A 21,452-nucleotide genomic window follows, 5' to 3' on the forward strand; every position below is an offset into this window, starting at 1 on the left:
TATAGGCCCCGGGGGGTGGGGCTGGCAGCCAGTGCGCTCCAGCCCCACTCCCAAGGAGCCCCCCCACCACTCTGTGCTGCTGCATCTCTATCAGAGGCAGCAGGGTGGTCCATAAAGGAAGCAGCCCCAGTCTAGGGGGGCGGTCTGAGCTCCCGGACCCAGCACAAGCCAGAACTGAGTCAGGCTGCCTGCCCAGCTGGCTCCTAATACACTTCAAATCTGGGGTGGGGAACCTCAGACCAGTTTTCCTCAATCCAACCCCAAGGCTCATGCCTCCCCCAACAGTGAGGAGCTTATGTTGGTGATCCAGCCCACTCCCACACACTATCCCATGTTGGGGCTGGAGCACACAAAATCTACTAGGCTGGGTCCCCCAAGGGTCTGGTGTTTGAGGAGAATGCGGGAAGCGTCTTTCTCCTTCTCAGTCAGGGGCCACATCAGTAAGGATTTGTTTTTAGTTTTTTGCTTCTCACTTGTGTGCAGCCCCCAACTGTTTTTCCTGTGGGTCAGCAGACCCAACCCAAAAAAAGATTCCCCACCCCTACTTTAAATGCAGAGCTGCAGCAAGGGGAAGTCCTGGACCCAGCACAAGCTGGGACTGAGCCAGTCTGCTGGCCAGCCTGCTAAAAAATTTACTGGAGGGGGAGAGGGTGGAATGTATGTAGTCTATAGCGTTCACCAATAAGCTTTTGCTTATCAGTTAATCGGTTAATCTACTACACTATTACATCCCTACTCTTTACTAGGGATGTTAAATTTAGACTAATTTACTAATCAAATAGGTTATGGGATTTCCATCGAAAAATGGAACTGCCCGGCTCTCACTGCAGTTTAAAAGTAGAAGCCTAGTAGGGAGCACGGGGCCAGTGGGGAACTGGCCTGTACTCCATGCGGCGCCTCAGGCTTTTACATGTACAAGAGCCCCAACGGGGCTCTTGAATATTTCAAAAGGAAGCCGCACAGACAGCACAGGGCCAGTGTGGGACTTTTAAGCCAGCTTCCCCCAGCACTTGCTCCCCCACCTTCCTGCCTCTCTGATAGAGGCAGCAAGGTGGGGGGAAGCAACTACTAGGATCACTAGTCGACTATCTGATAAGCTTATGCTTATTGGAAGTCAACTAGTTGCTTACATCCCTACTCTTCACTAATACCTTTTTGTGAGCAATAACATAGCCTGTATATAAATTAAAATATATTTAAAATTTTCCTTAATCACATCTGCAACCTAGGCTAACAGGTCATGTGGTACAAAGAAAATGAATTTATCTATCTATTAAGTCAGGCTACTGGAAGAATTCTGGCTGTATGTTACTTGATGGGAAGAATTTAGGTTATGAGTACCCACTCTGTAATAGATCAATAACACAGAAATCTTTCTTCCTGCTAACAGAATTACATGTCCTTGGATAAGCCTATTGCTATCAAGCAGTATTAAGAATGAAAACAATTAGCCCCTTCATAGTTTACTTTAATGTCAGAACACACCTGTGATTTAGAAAACTCCACTACATTGTAGCTGACATTATTTAAAAGTGCTAAAGAGTAAACTCCTAATCCTGCATCTTTTGTTCTCCAAATCTGATCAAGAAGTTGGGCAAGTTCCAGAACTCTGCCTGCTGTATCCACGGCTATTAACACATTTCCATCACCTCGCAACGTCTCCAAGACATTGGCTGGAATGAGATGGGAGAGGAGAAATAAAAATTAATTAATTAATTAATTAATTAAAATCTAGTAGCTGCACATAGCACCATACTTAGAAGAGGAAAAATATTTTTATTTTCTCTATCAAACATCATAACCAAGAAAACTGATCTCAAAGATTAACTGAGGGTACGTCTACCCAGCAACATTATTTCAAAATAACTAGCGTTATTTCAAAATAATGTTGAAATACCATCGAGCTGGAGGACTTATTACTCCGACTCTTGTAACCCTTATTGTAGAACGAGTTAAGGGAAGTCAGAGGAAGAGTGCTCTATTTCGGAATAAGTGCTGAGTAGATGCTCTCAATTTCCAAATAAGCTATTTCAAAATAAGCTACACAATTGACACAGCTCAATTTGCATAGCTTATTTTGACTTAACCCTTGCTGTGCAGACTCATACTGACATTAAGCAGCACTGAAAATCTTAGCTTCAAAAGATATTGCTACACAATACTGATTGAAATTAATGGGAGCTATGCCTCTCTTGTACAGGTTTGAAAGGCTTGAACTTAATATTTAATAGTAATTTCATTTTCTTTTGATCCTTTTTAATATTTTTTAAATGAGGCATAAATAACTATTGAAATTAATTCCTTATCACACAGTAAAGAGTTCAGTTCAGACTAGATTAAAATATGAAGTCTCTGAATCAATGTTAGGAAGCATAACAAGCACTTTTTATCTTAAAATATATTTATTCACAGGATCACTAGCCTTAGAAAAAAATAAAAATAAGTCAAGAACTTAACTGAAAATTTAGCATTCTCAATTTTCATATGTATAATATTTGTTATAGAAAGACAAGACTTTATAACTCAATTGAAAAACAGACACTTTCCATTATTATACTGCTTTAACTGATTTGTCAAAATACATACTTAACAGTTGTTCATCTCTTTGCTTTCGTCTGGGTTGTACGTAAGTAGCATTAAAGGAATCTGTGATGAGCAGTGAAGGCCTGCTCAACATTTCCAGAGAACATCCATTTAAATGGCTGCAGAAAAAGAAGTTATGCCACATAATTGCAGTTTTTGCTTTTCCATCCACAAGGTAAAAGAAAAAAAAAGTCTTAAGAACCAGTTTCCAATGTGCAGAAATGGCATTCCCCGTTATTTGGCAATTTTTCAATTAGACTCTCAGTCTTAACAAAAAAAGAAAAAAAACTTGAAAAAAATCTCTCTCGTTGTAAGAATAAGATGGTATTTCTTAAGAGAAAAAGTACTGGAACATGGAATTTATAATCTGACTTTATAACCATGCACTTAGGCCATATTCAGCAAGAATAGTTTTGTTTAGATCAAAAGCATGACAACTTTATTCTGTTTTAATTTTCTGTTTATCATGCCTTTCCTTGCCCAAATCTCTCATCACTCCTTAAACTTAGCTAAAGACAAATAAACCCCAAATAATTATGATGTTTTATGTCTTAAATTTCTTTGACTCTTATTCTCAGATTTTATTCCATTTGTCACTTTAACACATTTTAAATTAAAACAAAGTCTTCCTAAAGCTATACAGAATATACATTCTCTCTTTTGTGGAAGTGGGGAAAGAGAATGAATTTTGCCTGTGTCCCTCTTTTAAAGGACCTTAACACTTTGACAATACCTATTTGCTTCTTTTAAGCACTAAAGTTACATCTAGACTGCAAGGCTATTCTGGGATATAATAATTTTAGAAATAATGGATGCACTATTTCGACATCCCCGTAAACTTCATTCCATGAGGAATAAGAGATATCTTGAAATAGTGCTTTACAAGTAGTCCCCGGGTTAAGTACAAGATAGGGACTGTAGGTTTGTTCTTAAGTTGAATCTGTATGTAAGTCGGAACTGGCATCCAGATTCAGCCGCTGCTGAAACTGACCGCCAGTTCTGACTTACATACAGATTCAACTTAAGAACCCCAAGTCCCCAAGTCAGCTGCTGCTGAAACTGACCAGCGGCTGATTACAGGAAGCCCGGGGCAGAGCAACTCTGCCTCGGGCTTCCTGTAGTCAGCGCTGGTCAGTTTCAGCAGCGGCTGACTTGGGGACGCTGGGGCAGAGCAGCTGGGGTGCTGCTGGGTTGCTCCAGTAGCGCCGCTCCTCGGCGCTACTGGACCAACCCAGCAGCACCCCATCTGCTCTGCCCCAGGCGTCCTGATTCTGCCGCTGCTGAAACTGACCAGCAGCGGCTGAATCAGGACGCCTGGGACAGAGCAGCTGGGGTGCTGCCGGGTTGGTCCAGTAGTGCCCAGAGCAGCGCTGCGGGACTGACCGGCAGCGCCCCAGCTGCTCTGCCCCAGGGTCCACAACAAAAGCCTGGTCTGCTGAGGGAGGGGGGCACACTAGCTGCGCCCCCCCCCCCCAGCAGACCAGGGACACGGGGAGCAAAGCCGCAGCGGGGTGCCGCGCCTCTGAGGCTTTGCTCTGGCAAAGCCTCAGAGGCGCGGGAACCCGCCGCTGCTGCGGCTTTGCTCCCGGTGCCCCTGGTCTGCTGGAGATGGTCCCCAGCAGACCAGGGGCACCGGGAGCAGCTTTTCTCGCTCCGGAGGTCGAGGTGGCAGGACCGCTGCCTGCGAGCTCCGGGGCGAGAAAGCCCCGTTCGTAAGTGCGGATCTGACATAAGTCGGATCCGCGTAAGTCGGGGACTGCCTGTATTTTGAAATCTGGCGCTGTGTAGACAGACCAAATTTTGAAATAACCTATTTCGAAATAAAATTGAAATAAGATATGCAATTAGTGCAGCACAAATTTTGTATCTTATTTCAATTTTAGAGTGCAGTCTAGACATGCCCTAAGTGACCTATATTTTTTTTTCATTTACTATGAAATGTCTATCCTATTTGACTTATTCTTGAATTACTTCTTCATGAGACCAGCTGTGAATATTCTTACAAGCAAATATTACCCTATAATCAAACTTTGGTCATAGTAGAAAACGAACACTGCTATTTCCTACAAATATAAATCTAAGATTCAGACTCTCCTCCCCTGCTCCCAGGCCAAGTGAAGCCTTTGGCATCTGCATTTGTATCTAGATTACTATGCAACATTTATGTCTGTCCTCCCTCCCACCACATCTGCAGTCTTCACTAGAACTTGGACCACATATTGGTATTCAGGAGCTCATTAGCATGACTGTTTTTCCTGGATAAAAGGGACAGCTATTTATCATTGTCTCATTCTACTTCTAAGAAAATTGTTTTTTAAATTTTTATTAAAAAAGATAATGTTTATATTTTTATTTTTCCTTTTCAATTGGGAAGAGAGATTTCCCTCTACTGCCCCCAGCTGTAGCACTGGACATTGCTTGAAAACTGACAAACTAAAAATAGGATTTGAAAAGGAGGAAATAGAGACCGTGCTGTTATGTTTTACATAGCCACCATCAAATCTAGCTACTTGAGTTGAAATGAAGTTGGCAATCTTAGTATTTTATGTTAGTGCAAGAATGTTTCAGGCTGTTTAAATTATCTAGCAATACTAACTGAAATTTAGAGGAAAATGATTTGCTGTGTTGTACATACATCTCTCTCTTGTGGTTGAAGTCAACAGCATAAATAATTTCTTCTTCTCCATCTTTGACAATCTTCCAAATTGTGCCTCCTATCATGTGACCAGCTGGCAGTGGTGTAATAGAAAGACCATGCCCTTTCCCTGCAGGAACAATATTGTAACTTTTCAATATTTCAGATATAGCATGCATCTTACAACACATTATCCCAACCACAAGGCAGTTTGAAATAAACCACTAACCCTGAGATACTATTGAGGGAGGGAGAGTATATTAGGGAAACCAGATATCAGTATTCCCTCCAGCCTGACTACTAATAACTGTGGAAGGTTTCAGTATTCCCTGTGATTAGGAATTCTTCCCCATTTAGCCTTGGAAAAATGGAGAGTGGGGAAAGGTATACCAGTCTTAGGTTAAGTTTGTTCCAGCTGTGCTGCATTGCCCGTGAAACACATAACTAGTGGCACTTTTTGCCTATTCTATGAACATACAAATGAATTGATGAAATGTAGCCATCTCTGGAGTACACAGTGATTGCATTTAACCATACAGCAATATTACAGAGTAGCAGCAAGAGAACAGCATGTTTTAAATAATGACTGTTTCTATGAAAAGACACAAGATGTGTGTAGTTACACAGATTAGAAATCACCCAGACCATGAGGACTCTCACTTATTTTTTATGAAAAATATCAGGAAATGTATTTCTAGTGTGCCATAGAATAGGTAATACACCACTTATTTGCATGGAAATAGTCTTAGAATTTATGACAATACACAAATGTGGTGATGCAGCACTAGAGAGAAAGATGGAGCACAATTTGGTATGTAACCAGTGCAAACTTTCAATTCTTGGAAATGTCCAGTGTGTACTCTCTGAACTAATTTACATTACAAATATGACAAATCAAGGGACCAAGTTATAAGACAATTCAAACTTTACAAGTCTTCTTATTGGTTCAGTTAGTCTGGACAGGACTTAACTTTGTCTCCATAAATGGGTTAATGCTTAAAAGCAGTAGCTCTCAATTTTCCAGAATACAAGACCCCTTCAAGGAGTCTTATCTATCTTATGTATCTCTAAGTTTCACCTCACAAAAAAAAAATCACTTGCTTACAAAATCAGACATAAAATACATAAGTGTTACAGCACAACTACTGAAAAAGCTGCATTCTCGTTTTCACCATATAATTATAAAATAAATCACTCGGAATATAACTATTGTGCTTGCATCATATAGATGAGTATAAACAAATCATTGTATGAAATTTTAATTTATACTGACTAAGCTAGTGTTTTCTTTGTACCTGTTGTAAAGCTATGCAAATATCTAGATAAAATGATGTACCCCTGGAAGACCTTTGCATACCATCGGGCATGTGTGTTCCTCTGGTTGAGAACCACTGCATTAGACTGCTATAATTTGAGCATAAATCCCCAACTTTTCTGTCCATTTCCTGAAGGACTCGATTTTGTTTTTATTTGTGCTCCTTTTCACTTGGGGAAAATATGTAAGCAGCTGTCAATAATGTTACCTTCAATTAACTAGCAACAAGATGTATTTGAGAGATGTGGAAGGCATCAGAAAAAATAAAGACAAGAAATAAAATATAGGACAGGAGAGCCAAATTCAATCTGGAATAATCCTCATTAATTTCAATGGAAGCGGGGCCTTTTTCTGAAATATAATCATTGGAGCAAATCCTCAGCTAGCAATCAAACTATGACAGCTTACACCAGGGGTCTCAAACTCCCAGGCCACAAACCAGTCCCAGACACAGGCATTAAAAGACAAGTCAGCTACTGCATCTTTTGCTGTAGTTTTACCTTTCAAGTTCACAATCTGAGAGAACTTGAGCTGCTGTATTTTATCAAAAGCTGCATCTACATCATCCAATGTAAAAAGAGTGAAATCTTCTGTATTGTGGCGAGACTAGCATAAAAGGGAAAAAAAGGAAAACATATTACAAAGCCTGAAAATCATCTTCAAAGAAATTAAATAAATGTGAAAATATGAAGTAAAGCATACCTGATAGAGATCATACATAAACATTTGTCCCATTTTATATACAGGAATGGTTGCATAAATAGCACAGTTTAAACCCATTTTGCCAACTGCATATGGAAGAGCACCAAGATGTAGGGGATCAGGGTGAGAAAGTAGTACTGCATCAACCTGATGTACATATCTAAGAGGAAAAAGGAAATATACATGAAAAAAAGACTATTTCTGTGGTAACGTCAAGTGCAAAACTGAAATGCCAAGCAGAAGAGAAATCACTCTGTTTGTCCCTCAACAAAAAGGGGACTTTGAACTAAGGAAATGTTGTAATAATTGTTATTAAAAAAAGATTAAGAATAAAATGTTAAGAGATACTTAAGTGACTTAGGAGCCTACGTGTCCAAGTCATTTTTCAAAAATTACTTAGAATCCAAAGTCACTTAGAGAAAACTTTTCAAAAGTGCTTAATTTCCTAATTTGGCAAATTCCAAATACACAGGAATTGCATTACTACTATTTGAGATAAGTAATAGTAAGAAAAAAGATTAAAACAGGGGTGGGGAACCTTTTTGGGTTGAGGGCCGCTGACCCACAAAAAATACCCAAAACAGTCATAGGCCACACACACAAAAAAAGCAATCCCTCTTACCAAAAAAACCCCATAATAACCATTCATTGGCATGGAAAGACACTCTCCACTTTTGCACATCAGAGCCTAGGGGGGCCCAGGCTAGATTTTACGTGCTCCAGCCTAATCCTCAGGGGCTAGATCTAGGCAAGTTGGGGGCCACATCCAGCTTCTGGGCTTTAGGTTCCCCAACCGTGGATTAAAACAACATTTCCCAACTGGCATAGCTTAAATCCAATCTCCAAATAGACTTAGAATGTAATTTCCCTTAGCTTTTTACAAAACTAGTTTTCTCAATTTAATTATTTATGACTAGGTGGCTCTGGAACACGAATAGTTCTAACTGTACCATGACATATTTTCTCTTTCCCCCAGAATGATTATGCTTGTTTAGTGTTTATTTGTATTACAATTATATATATCATAAAAGATTAGATGATTTAACACCTTTGCTACATAACTGAATGGCTTACACTATCAAAAGATTTTAAGAAACGTTAATTTATTTTCACAACTAATAAATGTAAACTAGAATTCGGGGCCCAATTATACAGCCTTTGTTCATTTGAAAAGTTTCATTAAAGAAAAAACAAAGGTAAACACTGCAGAATCAAGACCCAAATCTGTAAGAGGCAAAGTTAAAAAATTATCTAAAGAAAGATGAAGGGGTCAAATTTAAGTATTTCAAACAACAGTGACTGCACCTTTTTTTAAAAAAGTAAGAACACTGATTATTTGACCTATAGGTTGAACTTCTTTTAACCGTGACTTTCTGGTTTGGCAACATCCCTAGTCCAGCAGAACCACGGACGTCCCAGGACCAGAGAGTCCTGGTGGAGGGCTGGTGGCTGGGAGCCCTCCAGAAGAGCTGCCCTATGGCAGCAAAACTGCAGCTCAACAGTAGGGCTGCTGCCCAGTGGAGACACTTCAGGTGGTGGTGGTAGTGGTGGTGGTGGACGGGAGGCAGTGGGGACAGAGCCCAACACTGAAACTGCCTGGCGAGACTGGGAGGCAGCGAGGCTGCATGGCAGCACAACCAGGAGCCTGACCGCCAAGCGGCGCAGCTGCCCAGTGGGACTAAAAGGCAGCACAGCTGCCTCGCGGGCTGGGAGCCTGATTGCAGGGCTACCTAGTGGCAGGACCAGGAACCCGGGAGCAGGGTTATTGCCCAGCAGCACAGCAAAGAGCCCGGCAGACCCGCTGCAACCTGTGGAGCTGCCCAGTAAGTCTGGAAGGCAGAGGGGCTGCTGACCAAGGCTGAAACCCAAGCGGAGATGTCGCATGGCAGTGCAGCTGGATCCCAACAGGGGGGCTGCCCCAGGGGGCTGGAGTCAGGGCTGTGCATGCCGGAGTCAGGGCTGTCACAATGGGGCCAGGAGTCGTGTGTGTAAAGGGGCCAGTGGTAGGGGGAAGCTGGCTGAGAGCTGGCAGCAAGGCCAGGGTTGGGGAGGAGGAAGGCAGTGCCAGGGGGACAGGAGAGGCAAAACAGATATTACCTTACCTAGTCCAGCAAAATCCCTCATCCAGGACCAGTCAGGTCCTGAGGGGGTGCCAGACTAAGGATGTCCAACCTGTACTAGCTCAGTATTTTATAAAAATAGAGACATATAGAACAGCAGGCAAGTGAAAAACATTTATTAGCTGAAACACATGTATATTGCACATATCAGAGAAGTATGTGTAGCAAGAAAATTCTTTTCCAGAAGACTGAACTGTATGATTCAAGAAACTTTTCAAAACATTAAAGACATATTGCAATTATTGTATCAATGTGATGTTGAACAAGATTTTAATGTGTGATGGTATAACTAGCGATTAAAATTAGCACTGTGAGAACTTTATGTTCTCTCAGGAACTTCAGTATTTAGGCCCAAATCTTAGACTCAGAGGGGAAATAGGATGACCTCTCTCTGCACATACACAGAGCCATCACTGAATTAAATTAAGGATGTTAAAGTGCGGTTAATTGACAAGTTGATGGAATTTGATTAGTCAATAGGCACTTCCGCATTCCTCCTTTGAAATGTACAAGAGCTTGTACATTTCAAAGGAGGAATGCGGAACTCCAAGTACAGCCCGGGGCCAGCGGGAAGTCCCTCTGACTTCAGGCTGCATGCGGCATGCCTGCTTTGAAATGCACAAGAGTCCCCAGCAGACCCTGGGCTCAATGCTACGTTGCACGGTGCTAGGAGCCTGGGGTCAGCTGAGGAGTCCCCAGTTGACCCCGGGCTCCACGGTTGCCCCTTTCAATCACAGAGACGGTGTTTTAAAGGGGCAGCCCACTGCACAGCTGATCCATGTATCAGCTGTGCAGCGGCCGCCTTGGGGTTTCAAAGTGGCAGCGCTGCTATGCAGCACTGCCACTTTGAAGTACTCCTTCCCTGCCTTTTGCTGCCTCTATCTCATAAAGGCAGCAAGGGGAGAGGGGGATATTGACTAGTCAAAAGACTATCCGATAAGCAAATGCTTATCAGGTAGTCGACTAGTCTTTAACATCCCTAAAGTAAATAAGGCTTAATGCAAGAGACCACCAGTATGCATTTGCTGCAGAACTGAGGTCTAACTTGCTCAGTTTAAAACACTGATTTTTTTTCAGACAACCCAAATATCAGATAGCAGCTGAGAGTCAAACCGTTTTCTTTCTAGCTTATGCAAGATCAGTAATCAGATTCCACTATTTGTATTTAGTTACTTCTGTTGATAATGCAAAGGTCAGAATGGACCCAAACACAGTATCTCATAGCTGTATTTATCGGATCTGTGGGGCTATTTGATGTATAAAGCATACTTTTGTAATGAATGCAAGCGGATATAACTCAGAATATACAAAGCAGATCTGTTTAGTAAAAATGATTTTAGAAAAGTGATTTTCTTCATCATCTATGCAATTTAAAACAGAAAATATAAATGCTGGATTTTGATTCAACATGAGCATGAAATACTATCCTATAATATATGCATTCTTTTAAGGACTTTTAAAAAAACAAAACAAACAAGCAATATGTAACTACTTACTTCCTTAGAGAATCAATGATATCCATTGAAAAATTCTCATCCCAGCCACAGTCCAATAAAAAACGAAACTCGTCTACCTGCAGCAGATAGCATAGAGCAGATTCCTCCTGCACTCCTGAGAGTGTAGTCAACTTGATAATGGATGTCATTTTTCTGTCCAAATATTTGCCTACCAAAACAATATTTTAAAAAGAAAAAAATGTAAACACCTAATACAAAGTAGTTTAGATATTTTGACCAACCATTATTTTATAATTTGTGTAAACATATGCACATCAGTAATAATTTTATTACTAGATAATACTTCAAGTTATCAATTACCAGAAATTCTACTGACACTATTATTTAAGCTGTTATATTTTAAATACAATCACAGATTGTATTTGTATTTAATATTGTTCTTAAATTGAAATTGTTTTCAGGTATTTCCCTATAATCTAACACATTTTTATTAATGTAAACCATCAAAAAAGTTGCAAGACAATGTATGGCAATTTTCTATTTAAAAGGGATTGTTCATTAAAATGGTTGGGGATAGGCAAACAAAGAAGTTACACCGAAGATGAAGAGAAAGGCAGACTAACAAGAAACAGGAAAACCTTGAGAAACTAGAACACAGAAGTGTAGGACCGGAAAGGACCTCAGTAGATCATCTAGTCCAGTCCCTTGCACTCAACGAGAATAAGCAATAACTAGATTATTCCTAACACATACAGTAAAACCTGTGTTATTCGGCACGCTCAGGGATTAGGGTGTTCCAGTTATCTAAAAATTCCGGTTATCTGAGGGTCCCATCAACCTAGGAAAAATCAATGGACAATAATAGTAAAACTCAAGTTTTTAATATTAGTAGTTTTGTAGTGTGAGGCAGTTGGTCTCACACTTCTATTTTGAGTTAAAGATGATTAGTACTTCTTCAATAAATTGTTAAGCCAATCCTGGTAAACCAAGTCAGGCCTGTGTGCCTGAAGATGTGACAGTATTGTGGCTGGGGGCAATGCCAGTTAACAAAGTTTTCAGGTTAAGAGTGCTGGATAACAAAGCTTTCACTGTATTTGTCTAATCCAGTGGTCCCCAACGCAGTGCCCGGGCATTTATGTGCACCCACCTGGTTACCCGGGCCAGCCCGAGCCATACTTGCGCTCCCGGCGTATGTGCGGCTCCCACCGTTGGCACGCGGCACACATGTGGTGCTGCTCCCAGGCGCGCGGCACATGCGCGGTGCTGCCCCCGGGCACGTGGCGCATGCATGGCCCCATCCCCAGGCGCCCGGCAGACCCAAAAGGTTGGGGACCACTGGTCTAATCCAATGGTTCTCAAACGTCATTGCACTACAATCCCTTCTGACAATAAAAATTACTACACAAAAGAGGAAGGGTAATTGAAGTCCAAGCCTAGTTCTGCCACCCCAGGGCTGAAGCCTGAGCCCAGCCACCCTGTGAAGGGAAACTGTAACCTGAGCTTTGCTGCCCAAGCCTGAGCACTGCTGCTGAGAGTTTCAGCTTTAGCCAGACCCAGCAAGTGGGAACCTCATTAACACAGATGTCATGACCTAGTTTGAGAACCATTGGACCTATTCTTAAAAGCCTTCAATGATGGGGATTCTGCAACCTTCCTACGTATTTCAATGTTAGCTAACCTGTTAGGAAGTTTTTCCTCATGTCCAACCTAAGCCTCCTTTGCCGCAATTTAAGCCCATTGTTTCTTGTCCTGGCCTCAAAAGTTAATGACAACTTTTCTCCCTTCGCTTGTTTCAAATTTTTATATCCCTTCCCTCCATTGTCTCTTCTCCAAACTAAAGAAACCAATTTTTTAACCTTTCCTCATATATGTTTTGTTGATCTCGTCTGGATTTTTTTTCTTCGGTTTCCTAAAATATGGCACTCAGAACTGGACCCAGAATTCCAGTTGAGACCGTATCTGCAGAGTGGAAGAATAACTTGTGTCTTGCTTACAAAAAAGCTTACAATTAAATATTTACTTAATATAACTTTGAAAACTTACTATGCAAAAGAAAAATGTTTTTAACCATCTTAATTTAAACGAAACAAGCACAGAAAGAGTACTTTGTCAAATCCTTTAAAACTTTCCCTTTATATTTTTAGTAGTTTATGTTTGTTACTGTACCATACTTTTGTTTTTTGGTCTCTACTGCTACCTAATTGCATATTTCTAGTTCCAAATGAGGTGTGGGGTTGACCAGTCAGTTCATAACTCTGGTGTTCATAAGCCTGAGGTTCTACTGTAATCCTATCCTTCAAGCAGCTCCTCCCAGCTTGGTATCAACTACAAACTGTGTTAAGTGCATGTTCTATGCAATTATCCTAGAATCCTTGGGCTGGAAGAGAGCTCAGGAGTCACTGAGTCCAGTCCCCTGCACAAAGTAGGACCAACCCTAACTAAATCATCCCAGCCAGGGCCTTGTCAAGCTGGGACTTAAAAACTTCTAGGAATGGAGATTCCACCACCTCCTTAGGTAACTCATTCCAGTACTTCACCACCCTCCTAGTGAAATAGTTTTTCCTAATAACCTACCTGGACCTCCTCCACTGTAACTTGAGACCATTGCTCCTTGTTTTGCCATATGTCACTACTGAGAACAGCCTCTCTCCATCCTCTTTAGAACCTCCCTTCAGGAAGCTGAAGGCTGCTATCAAATCCCCCCTCACTCTTCTCTTCTGCAGACTAAATAAGCCCAAATTCCTCATTCCAAATTTCTTTCCCATAGCTCATGTGATCATTTTGGTTGCCTTCTGCTGGACCCTCTCCAATGCATCCACATCCTTTCTATATTGGGGGTCCCAGAACTGGACGTAATACTCCAGATGTGGCCTCACCAATGTCAAATAAAGGGGAACAATTTCTCTAGATCTGCTGGAAATGCTCCTCCTAATGCACCCCAATATGCCATTAGCCTTCTTGGCTACAAGGGCACACTACTGACTCATATGCAGCTTTTCATCCACTGTAATCCCCAGGTCCTTTTCTGCTGAACTACTACTTAGCCAGTCGGTCCCCAGCCTGTAACAGTGCTTGAGATTCTTCTCTCCCAAGTGCAGGACTCTGCACTTGTCCTTGTTGAACCTCAACAGATTTCTTTTGGCCCAATCCTCCAATTTGTCTACGTCACTCTGGACCCTATCTCTACCCTCCAAAGTAGCTACCTCTCCTCCTAGCTTACCTAAAAGGTTTTAGTAGATATTGTCCAGAACTGGATCTAGCATTGATACCTGCAGGACACCACTCACTAAGGTCTTCCAACTTTACTGAGAACCACTGATAATTACTCTCTGGGAACAGTTTTCCAGTTAGGAACTCACCTAACGGTAGCTCCAGCTCGGATCTATTTCCCTAGTTTGTTTATGAGGTGTAAGACAGTACCAAAAGCCTTACTAAGTTCAATATGTAATACAGGCAGTCCCCGACTTACGCGGATCCGACTTATGTCGGATCCGCACTTACGAACGGGGTTTCTCGCCCCGGAGGTCGAGGTAGCGGATTGCTACCTGCGAGCTCCGGGGCGAGAAAGCCCCGTTCGTAAGCTGCTCCTGTGCCCCTGGTCTGCTGGAGACCGTCTCCAGCAGACCAGGGGCACCGGGCGGGTTCCCGCGCTTCTGAGGCTTTGCTAGAGCAAAGCCTCAGAAGCGCGGGAACCGCCGCTGCTGCCGCTTGGGTCCCGGTGCCTGTGGTCTGCTGGGGACGGTCCCCAGCAGACCACAGGCACCGGGACTGAAGCCGCAGCCGCGGGGGGGAGGGGTCCCGCGCCTCTGAGACTTTGCCAGAGCAAAGCCTCAGAGGTGCGGCACCCCGCTGCCACTGCTGCTCTGCTCCCCGTGTCCCTGGTCTGCTGGGGGGGGGGAGGGCGCGGATAGTGTGCCCCCTCCCCCCAGCAGACCAGGCTTTTGTTTTGGACCCTGGAGCAGAGCAGCTGGGGCGCTGCGGATTGGTCCTGCAGCACCCGCTCTGGGCACTACTGGACCAACCCAGCAGCATCCCAGCTGCTCTGCCCCAGGTCTTGATTCAGCCGCTGCTGGTCAGTTTCAGCAGTGGCTGAATCAGGACGCCTGGGGCAGAGCAGCTGGGGTGCTGCTGGGTTGCTCCAGTAGCACCGAATGGTGCTACTGGAGCAACCCAGCAGCACCCCAGTTGCTCTGCCCCAGGCGTCCCCAAGTCAGCCGCTGCTGAAACTGACCAGCGCTGACTACAGGAAGCCAGAGGCAGAGTTGCTCTGCCCCAGGCTTCCTGGAATCAGCGCTCATCAGTTTCAGCAGCAGCTGACTTGGGGAAGCTTGGGGTTCTTAAGTTGAATCTGTATGTAAGTCAGAACTGGCGGTCAGTTTCAGCAGCGGCTGAATCTGGACGCCAGTTCCGACTTACATACAGATTCAACTTAAGAACAAACCTACAGTCCCTATCTTGTACGTAACCCGGGGACTGCCTGTACATCTTACTCTTGGTGGAATCCTGCTCCAAAAATGTGCCTCTGCATCAGACAAACCAATACAGGAAGAAGAGCAGTATCTCTTATGCATACCCCAGCCCCAGTCCAGGAGTGGGGCACACAGGCTTAGCCAAGGAGGATCCAAGTATGAAGGGACTTAGTAGAGGAATCCAGAAGTGGGATGACAGTGTTCTATATAGGGCAATCTGGGTGAGGTAGCTCAGCAGGAAAGTCCCTGGCCTGTTTGCCAGAACCTTGGAATGACAAAGGATGCATCACCTAATGATTACCTGCTCTGTTCATTCCCTCTAAAATGGAGGTAGGCAAGAAAACACTGTCTGTTCACCTGGGTAAGCCCCTGGTGGGCCACTGCTGCTATATTTTTTTCAGCACTTCTGCAGATATGGGTGATAGCAGCCCCCATTGGCTGGGAACAGCGATCTGTACCCAACAGGAGCTGTGAACCCATGTACCTGTGGAAGTGCAAGTAATATAGCAGGGTGAGAGCCTGCCAGGGGCTAATTCTGGTAGACCAGATCTGCCCCATGGGCCAGTATTTGCCCACCCCTGCTCTAAAGCATCTGGCATAGGCCACAATTGGAAGACAGAAGACCGAGCTAGATAGACCTTTGGTCTGACCCAGTAGGGCCACGCCAAGTGCAGGGGCACCTTATTGAATTCCAGGAAGCAGACAGGCACCTAAAAGCCCCTCCCTCACTCTTGTGGGAGGAAGCCACTTGACCCAGGATACAAATAAGCAAAGGAAATAAATAAGGAACCGGGCCAGGTGCGGGGAGCATGGGTTGAAAATTATGGACACAGAGGGGGACAACAGAGAATCCCAGACAGTGCCCACTGCTCAAAGTTCTCTGGAAAACCAGCAGATTGCCCCCCACCCCCAAGGAACTCTACCCAGATGTGTGAGAGAAGGGAGGAGTGGAAATAGGCCCAGTCACAAAGCACCTCCACATCTACCAGCCTTCTCCTGGTATTATAAATAGCTACTTTGGCCAGTTCCAGGAGGACACTGATGAAGTCTTATGACTTTGTAGATCACAGACAGGATATGCATATAAGAAGAGGTGTAGGGTAAAATGCAGCCAGAATCTCAAGAGGCTCTGAAAGAGCCAGAAAAGGGGTTGCAACCTGGCATATTCCAGATGTGTGTGTGCCAGGCTTCCTCATGCTTCAGAATAGGCAGGCGTTAAGAGATTATGTAAACTCTGCCAAGTAAACACCAGTGCTCATGGCCCCATGAAGGAGCTATCAGCTTATATATCTGGCAGGCTCTGAGAACCCAGGGTAGAGTCCAGACTGGCTCAGCAGGTTCCCTCATCTTCCACAGGTAGTAGTAGGCCTCACCACTTGGTATCAGACTGTGACATGAGGATTACGAATTAAAACATGTGGCGCATGAGCATGTAAACTTGTTCCCTTGGTGCAGTTTGGAAGTGAGCTGCCTACAAGGCACACAGCCAGCTTGGGTTATGAAAAGGAGGAAGACATGGGAGAGCTTGCGGGGAAGAGGCCTGATCAAAAAGTCTGAAGATCCTGGGCTTAGGGAAGGATGAGGAGCATCATCTCACAGAAGATCTCAAGGAAAAACCAAGAGGTGTGTGATAAGAATACACCCCCTACCTCCTGGAGAACATGCAGGAGGGGAAGGGGTCTAAAGGGTGGAGAACACCATGCCTTCATGGATTCCCCCAGGCTTCTCTGGTCATACTCTAGAAAATCTCCAATTCTGGTGGTTTCTGTTGGGACCATCCTCCAGCATACCAAATTGGATTCAGACTAGGGATGTTAAATATTGCTTAATTGAATAGTAGATTAACCTCATGAATTTTTATTGGTTACTCAACTATTCTATCGTACCAGGGGGCAGGAGCAGCAGCCAGTGTGCTCTGGCCCCAATCCCGCGGAGCTTCCTGCCATTCCACAATGCTGCCTCAGTATAAATATCAGCCAGTTTAAAAAACAGCTCCTCTCGCAGACCAGCTGCCTGCCACCCCATACTGCTGCCTCTGATGGAGGCAGCAGTGCAGGATGGCAGCAGCCCGTGTCCAGGGAAGGTCTGAGCTTCCAGCCCAAGTTGGAACTGAGCAGGTCTGCCTGCAGAGCAGCAGCAGGGGTAGGTCCTGGACACATCACAAGCAAGGACTGACTCAGGTTGCTGGCTAGCCTGCTAAAAAAATGTACTGGTGGGGGAAGAAGGGGAAAGTGCATGTAGTCTATAGCATTAACCTATAAGCTTTAGCGTATCAGTTAACTGACTACACTATTACATCCCTAATTCAGGCACCTGCACTCAAAGGTAGAGATAGTGTAGCAGGGTCTCCACAAAGAGGTCTGTCCTCTTTGTGACCACCATGAACCTAGCTAATGATAGTAGCTTTCTGGTCTAGAGGAGGTCATAGTAGACTAGGAGGTGGGGAAAATCTGTGTGCACAAAGGCTTACTGAGGGTTCCCAGTGCAGAGGGAATGGGACTCTGTCAAGGGGTCCAGGTGAAGATGATTGGGGCTCATTGGATGGTCTGGGTGATAGTAATTAGGAGACAGAGCATGGAAGGTTCAACAGATGCCAGTCCAGGGGTGGGAGAGTGGGGAAGGAGCCTGTGTACAGCTGGTTGAAGCTCAGTGGGGTAAGAGTCCAGGTGTGGAGGAGTTGTCATGGTGATACAAGTGAAGGGATGGGTCAATCACGTGGTGGGAAGTGTGAGGGCTGGGTTAAGTGCAGGGGTGGGAAGCTCAATGGAGGTCCTGAGCCATGGGGGTCTATTTGTACAGGCCTAGGGAGGGAGGTTCAATTGTGGCAGGTAAGGCTTGGCAGAAGAGCTAGATATGGGGAAGTCTGGATACATGGGCTACGTCTACACTGGCATAATTTTCCAGAAATGCTTTTAATGGAAAAGTTTTCCGTTAAAAGCATTTTCGGAAAAGAGCGTCTAGATTGACACGGACGCTTTTCCGCAAAAGCACTTTTTGCGTAAAAGCGTCCGTGGCCAATCTAGACGTGCTTTTCCGCAAAAAAGCCCCGAATGCCATTTTCGCAATCGGGGCTTTTTTGCAGAAATCAAATCTCAGCTGTCTACACTGCCCCTTTTGCGCAAAAGGGACTTTTGCCCGAACGGGAGCAGCATAGTATTTCCGCAAAAAGCACTGATTTCTTACAGTAGGAAGTCAGTGCTTTTGCGGAAATTCAAGCGGCCAGTGTAGACAGCTGGCAAGTTTTTCCAGAAAAGCGACTGATTTTCCAGAAAAACTGGCCAGTCTAGACACAGCCATGGATGTTGGGCAGATGGGGGAGATCAGCTCCCCATAAAACAAACTTTCCTCTAATGCCTAAAGAGTTTTGGGGGCAGAAAGTGGGGGTGCAGTTTCGTACAGTCAGGGACGTTTCCTGGGGGTGTGTCTAACCAGCTCCAGTCACTCCTTGCAAGGGAAGAAGAAGATGCCCAGCCAGAAGCAGCAGCTGATATTACCAAAGGATAGGGTTGACTGGGTGGGGCACCCTCATCCCCCCATTCCCTCCCCCTCTCTAATCCCAAATAGTTATTTTTCTCTGTCCCAGGCACCTGAAATGACAAGTGGCCACTCTTGCAACTTCCCTTTGTTTCCCCATCAGAAGTCATATTTTTTTACAGGGAAGCAAAAAAATTTGAGGGATCCATGAATACTTTGTGCACAGAGTGATGCAGAATTCCTCCATGAGTAAACCATTAATTGTTTCGCCCCATGCAGAAACCTTGTTACACTGTCAAAGAAAGCTATTAGGTTGGTTTGTCAGGATTTGTTTTTGTCAAATCCATGTTGACTGTTAATTATTACCTTATTATCTTCTAGGTTCTGGGTACTGAAGTTAAACTGACAGGTCTGTAATCCTCCAGGGCTATTCTTAATCGGGTTTCTAGAGTCTAGCACTATATTTGCTCTCAGTCCTCCAGAATCTCTCCAGCCTTCCATAAATTTTCAAAAATAATAGCTATTGGCTCAGATATTTCTTCAGTCAGCATCTTGAGTATTTCAAGATATATTTCCACCAGGCCTTGCTGACTTGAAGTTATCTAACTTGTCTAAGAAATTTTTAACTTGTTCTTTCTCTAGCTCAGCCTCAACTCCTACTTCATTTTCATGTCAGTCACTATGTTAGATGTCCAATTGCCACTAATCTTTTTGGTGAAAAATGAAAAAAATCATTTAGCACATCAGCCATGTTTACATTTTCTGTTATTGGTTCTCCCTATTGTGTAACAGGCCTATCCTGTCCGTGGTCTTCCTCTTGCATCTAATGCATTTCTAGAACATTTTCTTCTTCTTTATGCCACTAGCTAGTTTGATCTCATTGTGGCTTAGCTTAATTGTGTCCCTTCCTGCTTGTGGTGCTTTTTGTTTTTTAATACTCCGTCTTTATAATTTGATCTAATTTTCCTTTTTATAGGATTCTTTTTTGAGTTTCGGATCATTGAAAATTTCCTGGTTGGATCAAAGTGGTCTTCGGCCATAATTCCTATTTTTTCCGCAGTGAGATAGCTTGCTCACACCCCTAATAAGTTCTCTCTAAAAAACTGCTCACTCTTTCAAACTGTTTTCTCCTAGGCCACATCTAAACTTACTGTGCCAGAGATCAATCTTCTGGCATTTGATTTAGCAGGTCTAGTAAGGACTCGCTAAATCGAACGCTGAAGGCATCCCTGGTTGATACAGGTACTTTTTGATTCATGAGGAGTAAGGGCAGGGGTGTCCGCTGATGACGTCACGGGCGCCCACCAATGATGTCAGTCCATTAACTGCCCTGCAGGCGGGGGCACCGATCGCATGCTCTGTCTGGGGCGCCAGCTGTCGCAGCCGGCCTCAGACCGCTCCTGAGTAAGGGAAGTCTCAACAGGAGCATTTGTTCCCATTGATCTCTCACTGCAGAAGCAGCGCCAAAAACAGGTTACAGTATGTCAACTCTAACTATGTTATTTACATAGCTAGAGTTGCACACTTTAAGCTAACCTTCTGAGTCTTGTATAGACCTAGCCTTACACTTGCTGCCAATGGGATCTTACCTACCAACTCAAGTTTACTGAAGTCTGCCTCTTGAAATCCATTTTCTTTATTCTACTGTCTTCCCTCCTATTCCTTAGATTAATAAATGCATCATTTCCTAGCTATCATTACAATCATGCAGGAGGTTTTTTTAATATAACTTACAAAATACTAATGAAAGCAGAGAATGAGTTAGGTCTCCTTTGTCTAAAGATTGGACATGATTAGTCTTGAGAAAAGGAAACAGAAGGGACCTGAAAATAGTCTTCCAATATGTTAAAGGCTGTTATTAACAGGATTAGGTTCAACTGGTTTCCATGTCCACTGAAGGCAGGACAATAAGTAAAGGGCTTAATCTGCAGCAAGAGAGAACAGGGTTAGATATCAGAATGTTTTTCTAACTGGAACAGTAATTAAGTTCTCATCCCAGGGAACTTCTATAACACCCACCTTTGGAGGCATTTAAAAGCAGGCAGGGATGGTTTAGGTTAACTCGCCTGAGGGGGAGGGGATGAGCTAGAACACTTCACAAGACCCCTATAGCCAGGGTCCTTCATTCAATGGAATCTGTTCCCAGCGCGCACTCAGAGAGCAGACTCTCCTCTCCACCTCCTTCAGTAGGTGCCCCCCTCGCTCGCGGTGGGGAGGGTCTCGCCCCCTCCGCTCATGGAGGCGAGTTCCGATCCCAAGACATCCCGGCGGCAGGGAAGCGTCTTCCCCGCGCTGTCGCGGATGCCGGGGCGCCGCAATAAACTCCCCCACCCACATCAGCCTGGGCCGAGGGGGGGAGGGAAGCGTTCTAGCTTGTCAGGGGCCAGCATGCAGCGCCCTGTCACCGGCTCCGCCCGGGAACGGGGGGGAAGCGAAGCGAGGCAGCCTGGCACCTACCTCACCACCAGCCCTACGCCGCCCCTAAACGCAGCGGGGACAGCGCAGAGGAGACCCGGCCTCCTCCTCAGCCAGACCCCGTGTCTTCCACAGCTGCCGCCATTTTGAAAACGGGGGGAGGGAGAGGAGGAGCGGCTTCGGCAGCTGGAGAAAGTGAAAGGGGAATGGACGGTCCCATTCTGAACCCGGGGGAGTACATCTTAGGACCCTCGGGCCTTGAGGTTTCGCAGCCCCATTATT

At 44.4% G+C, this 21,452-nt stretch overlaps 1 protein-coding gene across 2 annotated transcripts in view; it reads right to left on the bottom strand.

Annotated features, from left to right (window-relative positions):
* The window catches only part of CPSF2 (cleavage and polyadenylation specific factor 2), a 39,860-nt gene extending 18,490 nt beyond the window's left edge, over window positions 1-21,370 (bottom strand). The window contains exons 1-8 of one of the 2 annotated variants that reach the window (XM_025189923.3): window positions 21,213-21,358; window positions 11,566-11,650; window positions 10,852-11,020; window positions 7,236-7,395; window positions 7,034-7,139; window positions 5,219-5,348; window positions 2,587-2,702; window positions 1,486-1,673 (exon numbers count right to left, since the gene is read on the bottom strand). In XM_025189923.3, coding sequence (XP_025045708.2) covers window positions 1,486-1,673; window positions 2,587-2,702; window positions 5,219-5,348; window positions 7,034-7,139; window positions 7,236-7,395; window positions 10,852-11,000 — 849 coding nt within the window. In that variant the 5' untranslated portion in view covers window positions 11,001-11,020; window positions 11,566-11,650; window positions 21,213-21,358. Of the gene's footprint in view, window positions 1-1,485; window positions 1,674-2,586; window positions 2,703-5,218; window positions 5,349-7,033; window positions 7,140-7,235; window positions 7,396-10,851; window positions 11,021-11,565; window positions 11,651-21,212 lie in introns of both variants that reach the window. The other variant, XM_014578876.4, reaches the window with a different exon arrangement.
* Window positions 21,371-21,452: the final 82 nt, after the last annotated feature.

This window comes from Pelodiscus sinensis, chromosome 5, assembly GCF_052426305.1.
Source record: "Pelodiscus sinensis isolate ZL-2025 chromosome 5, ASM5242630v1, whole genome shotgun sequence".
Classification (NCBI taxonomy): domain Eukaryota; kingdom Metazoa; phylum Chordata; order Testudines; family Trionychidae; genus Pelodiscus; species Pelodiscus sinensis.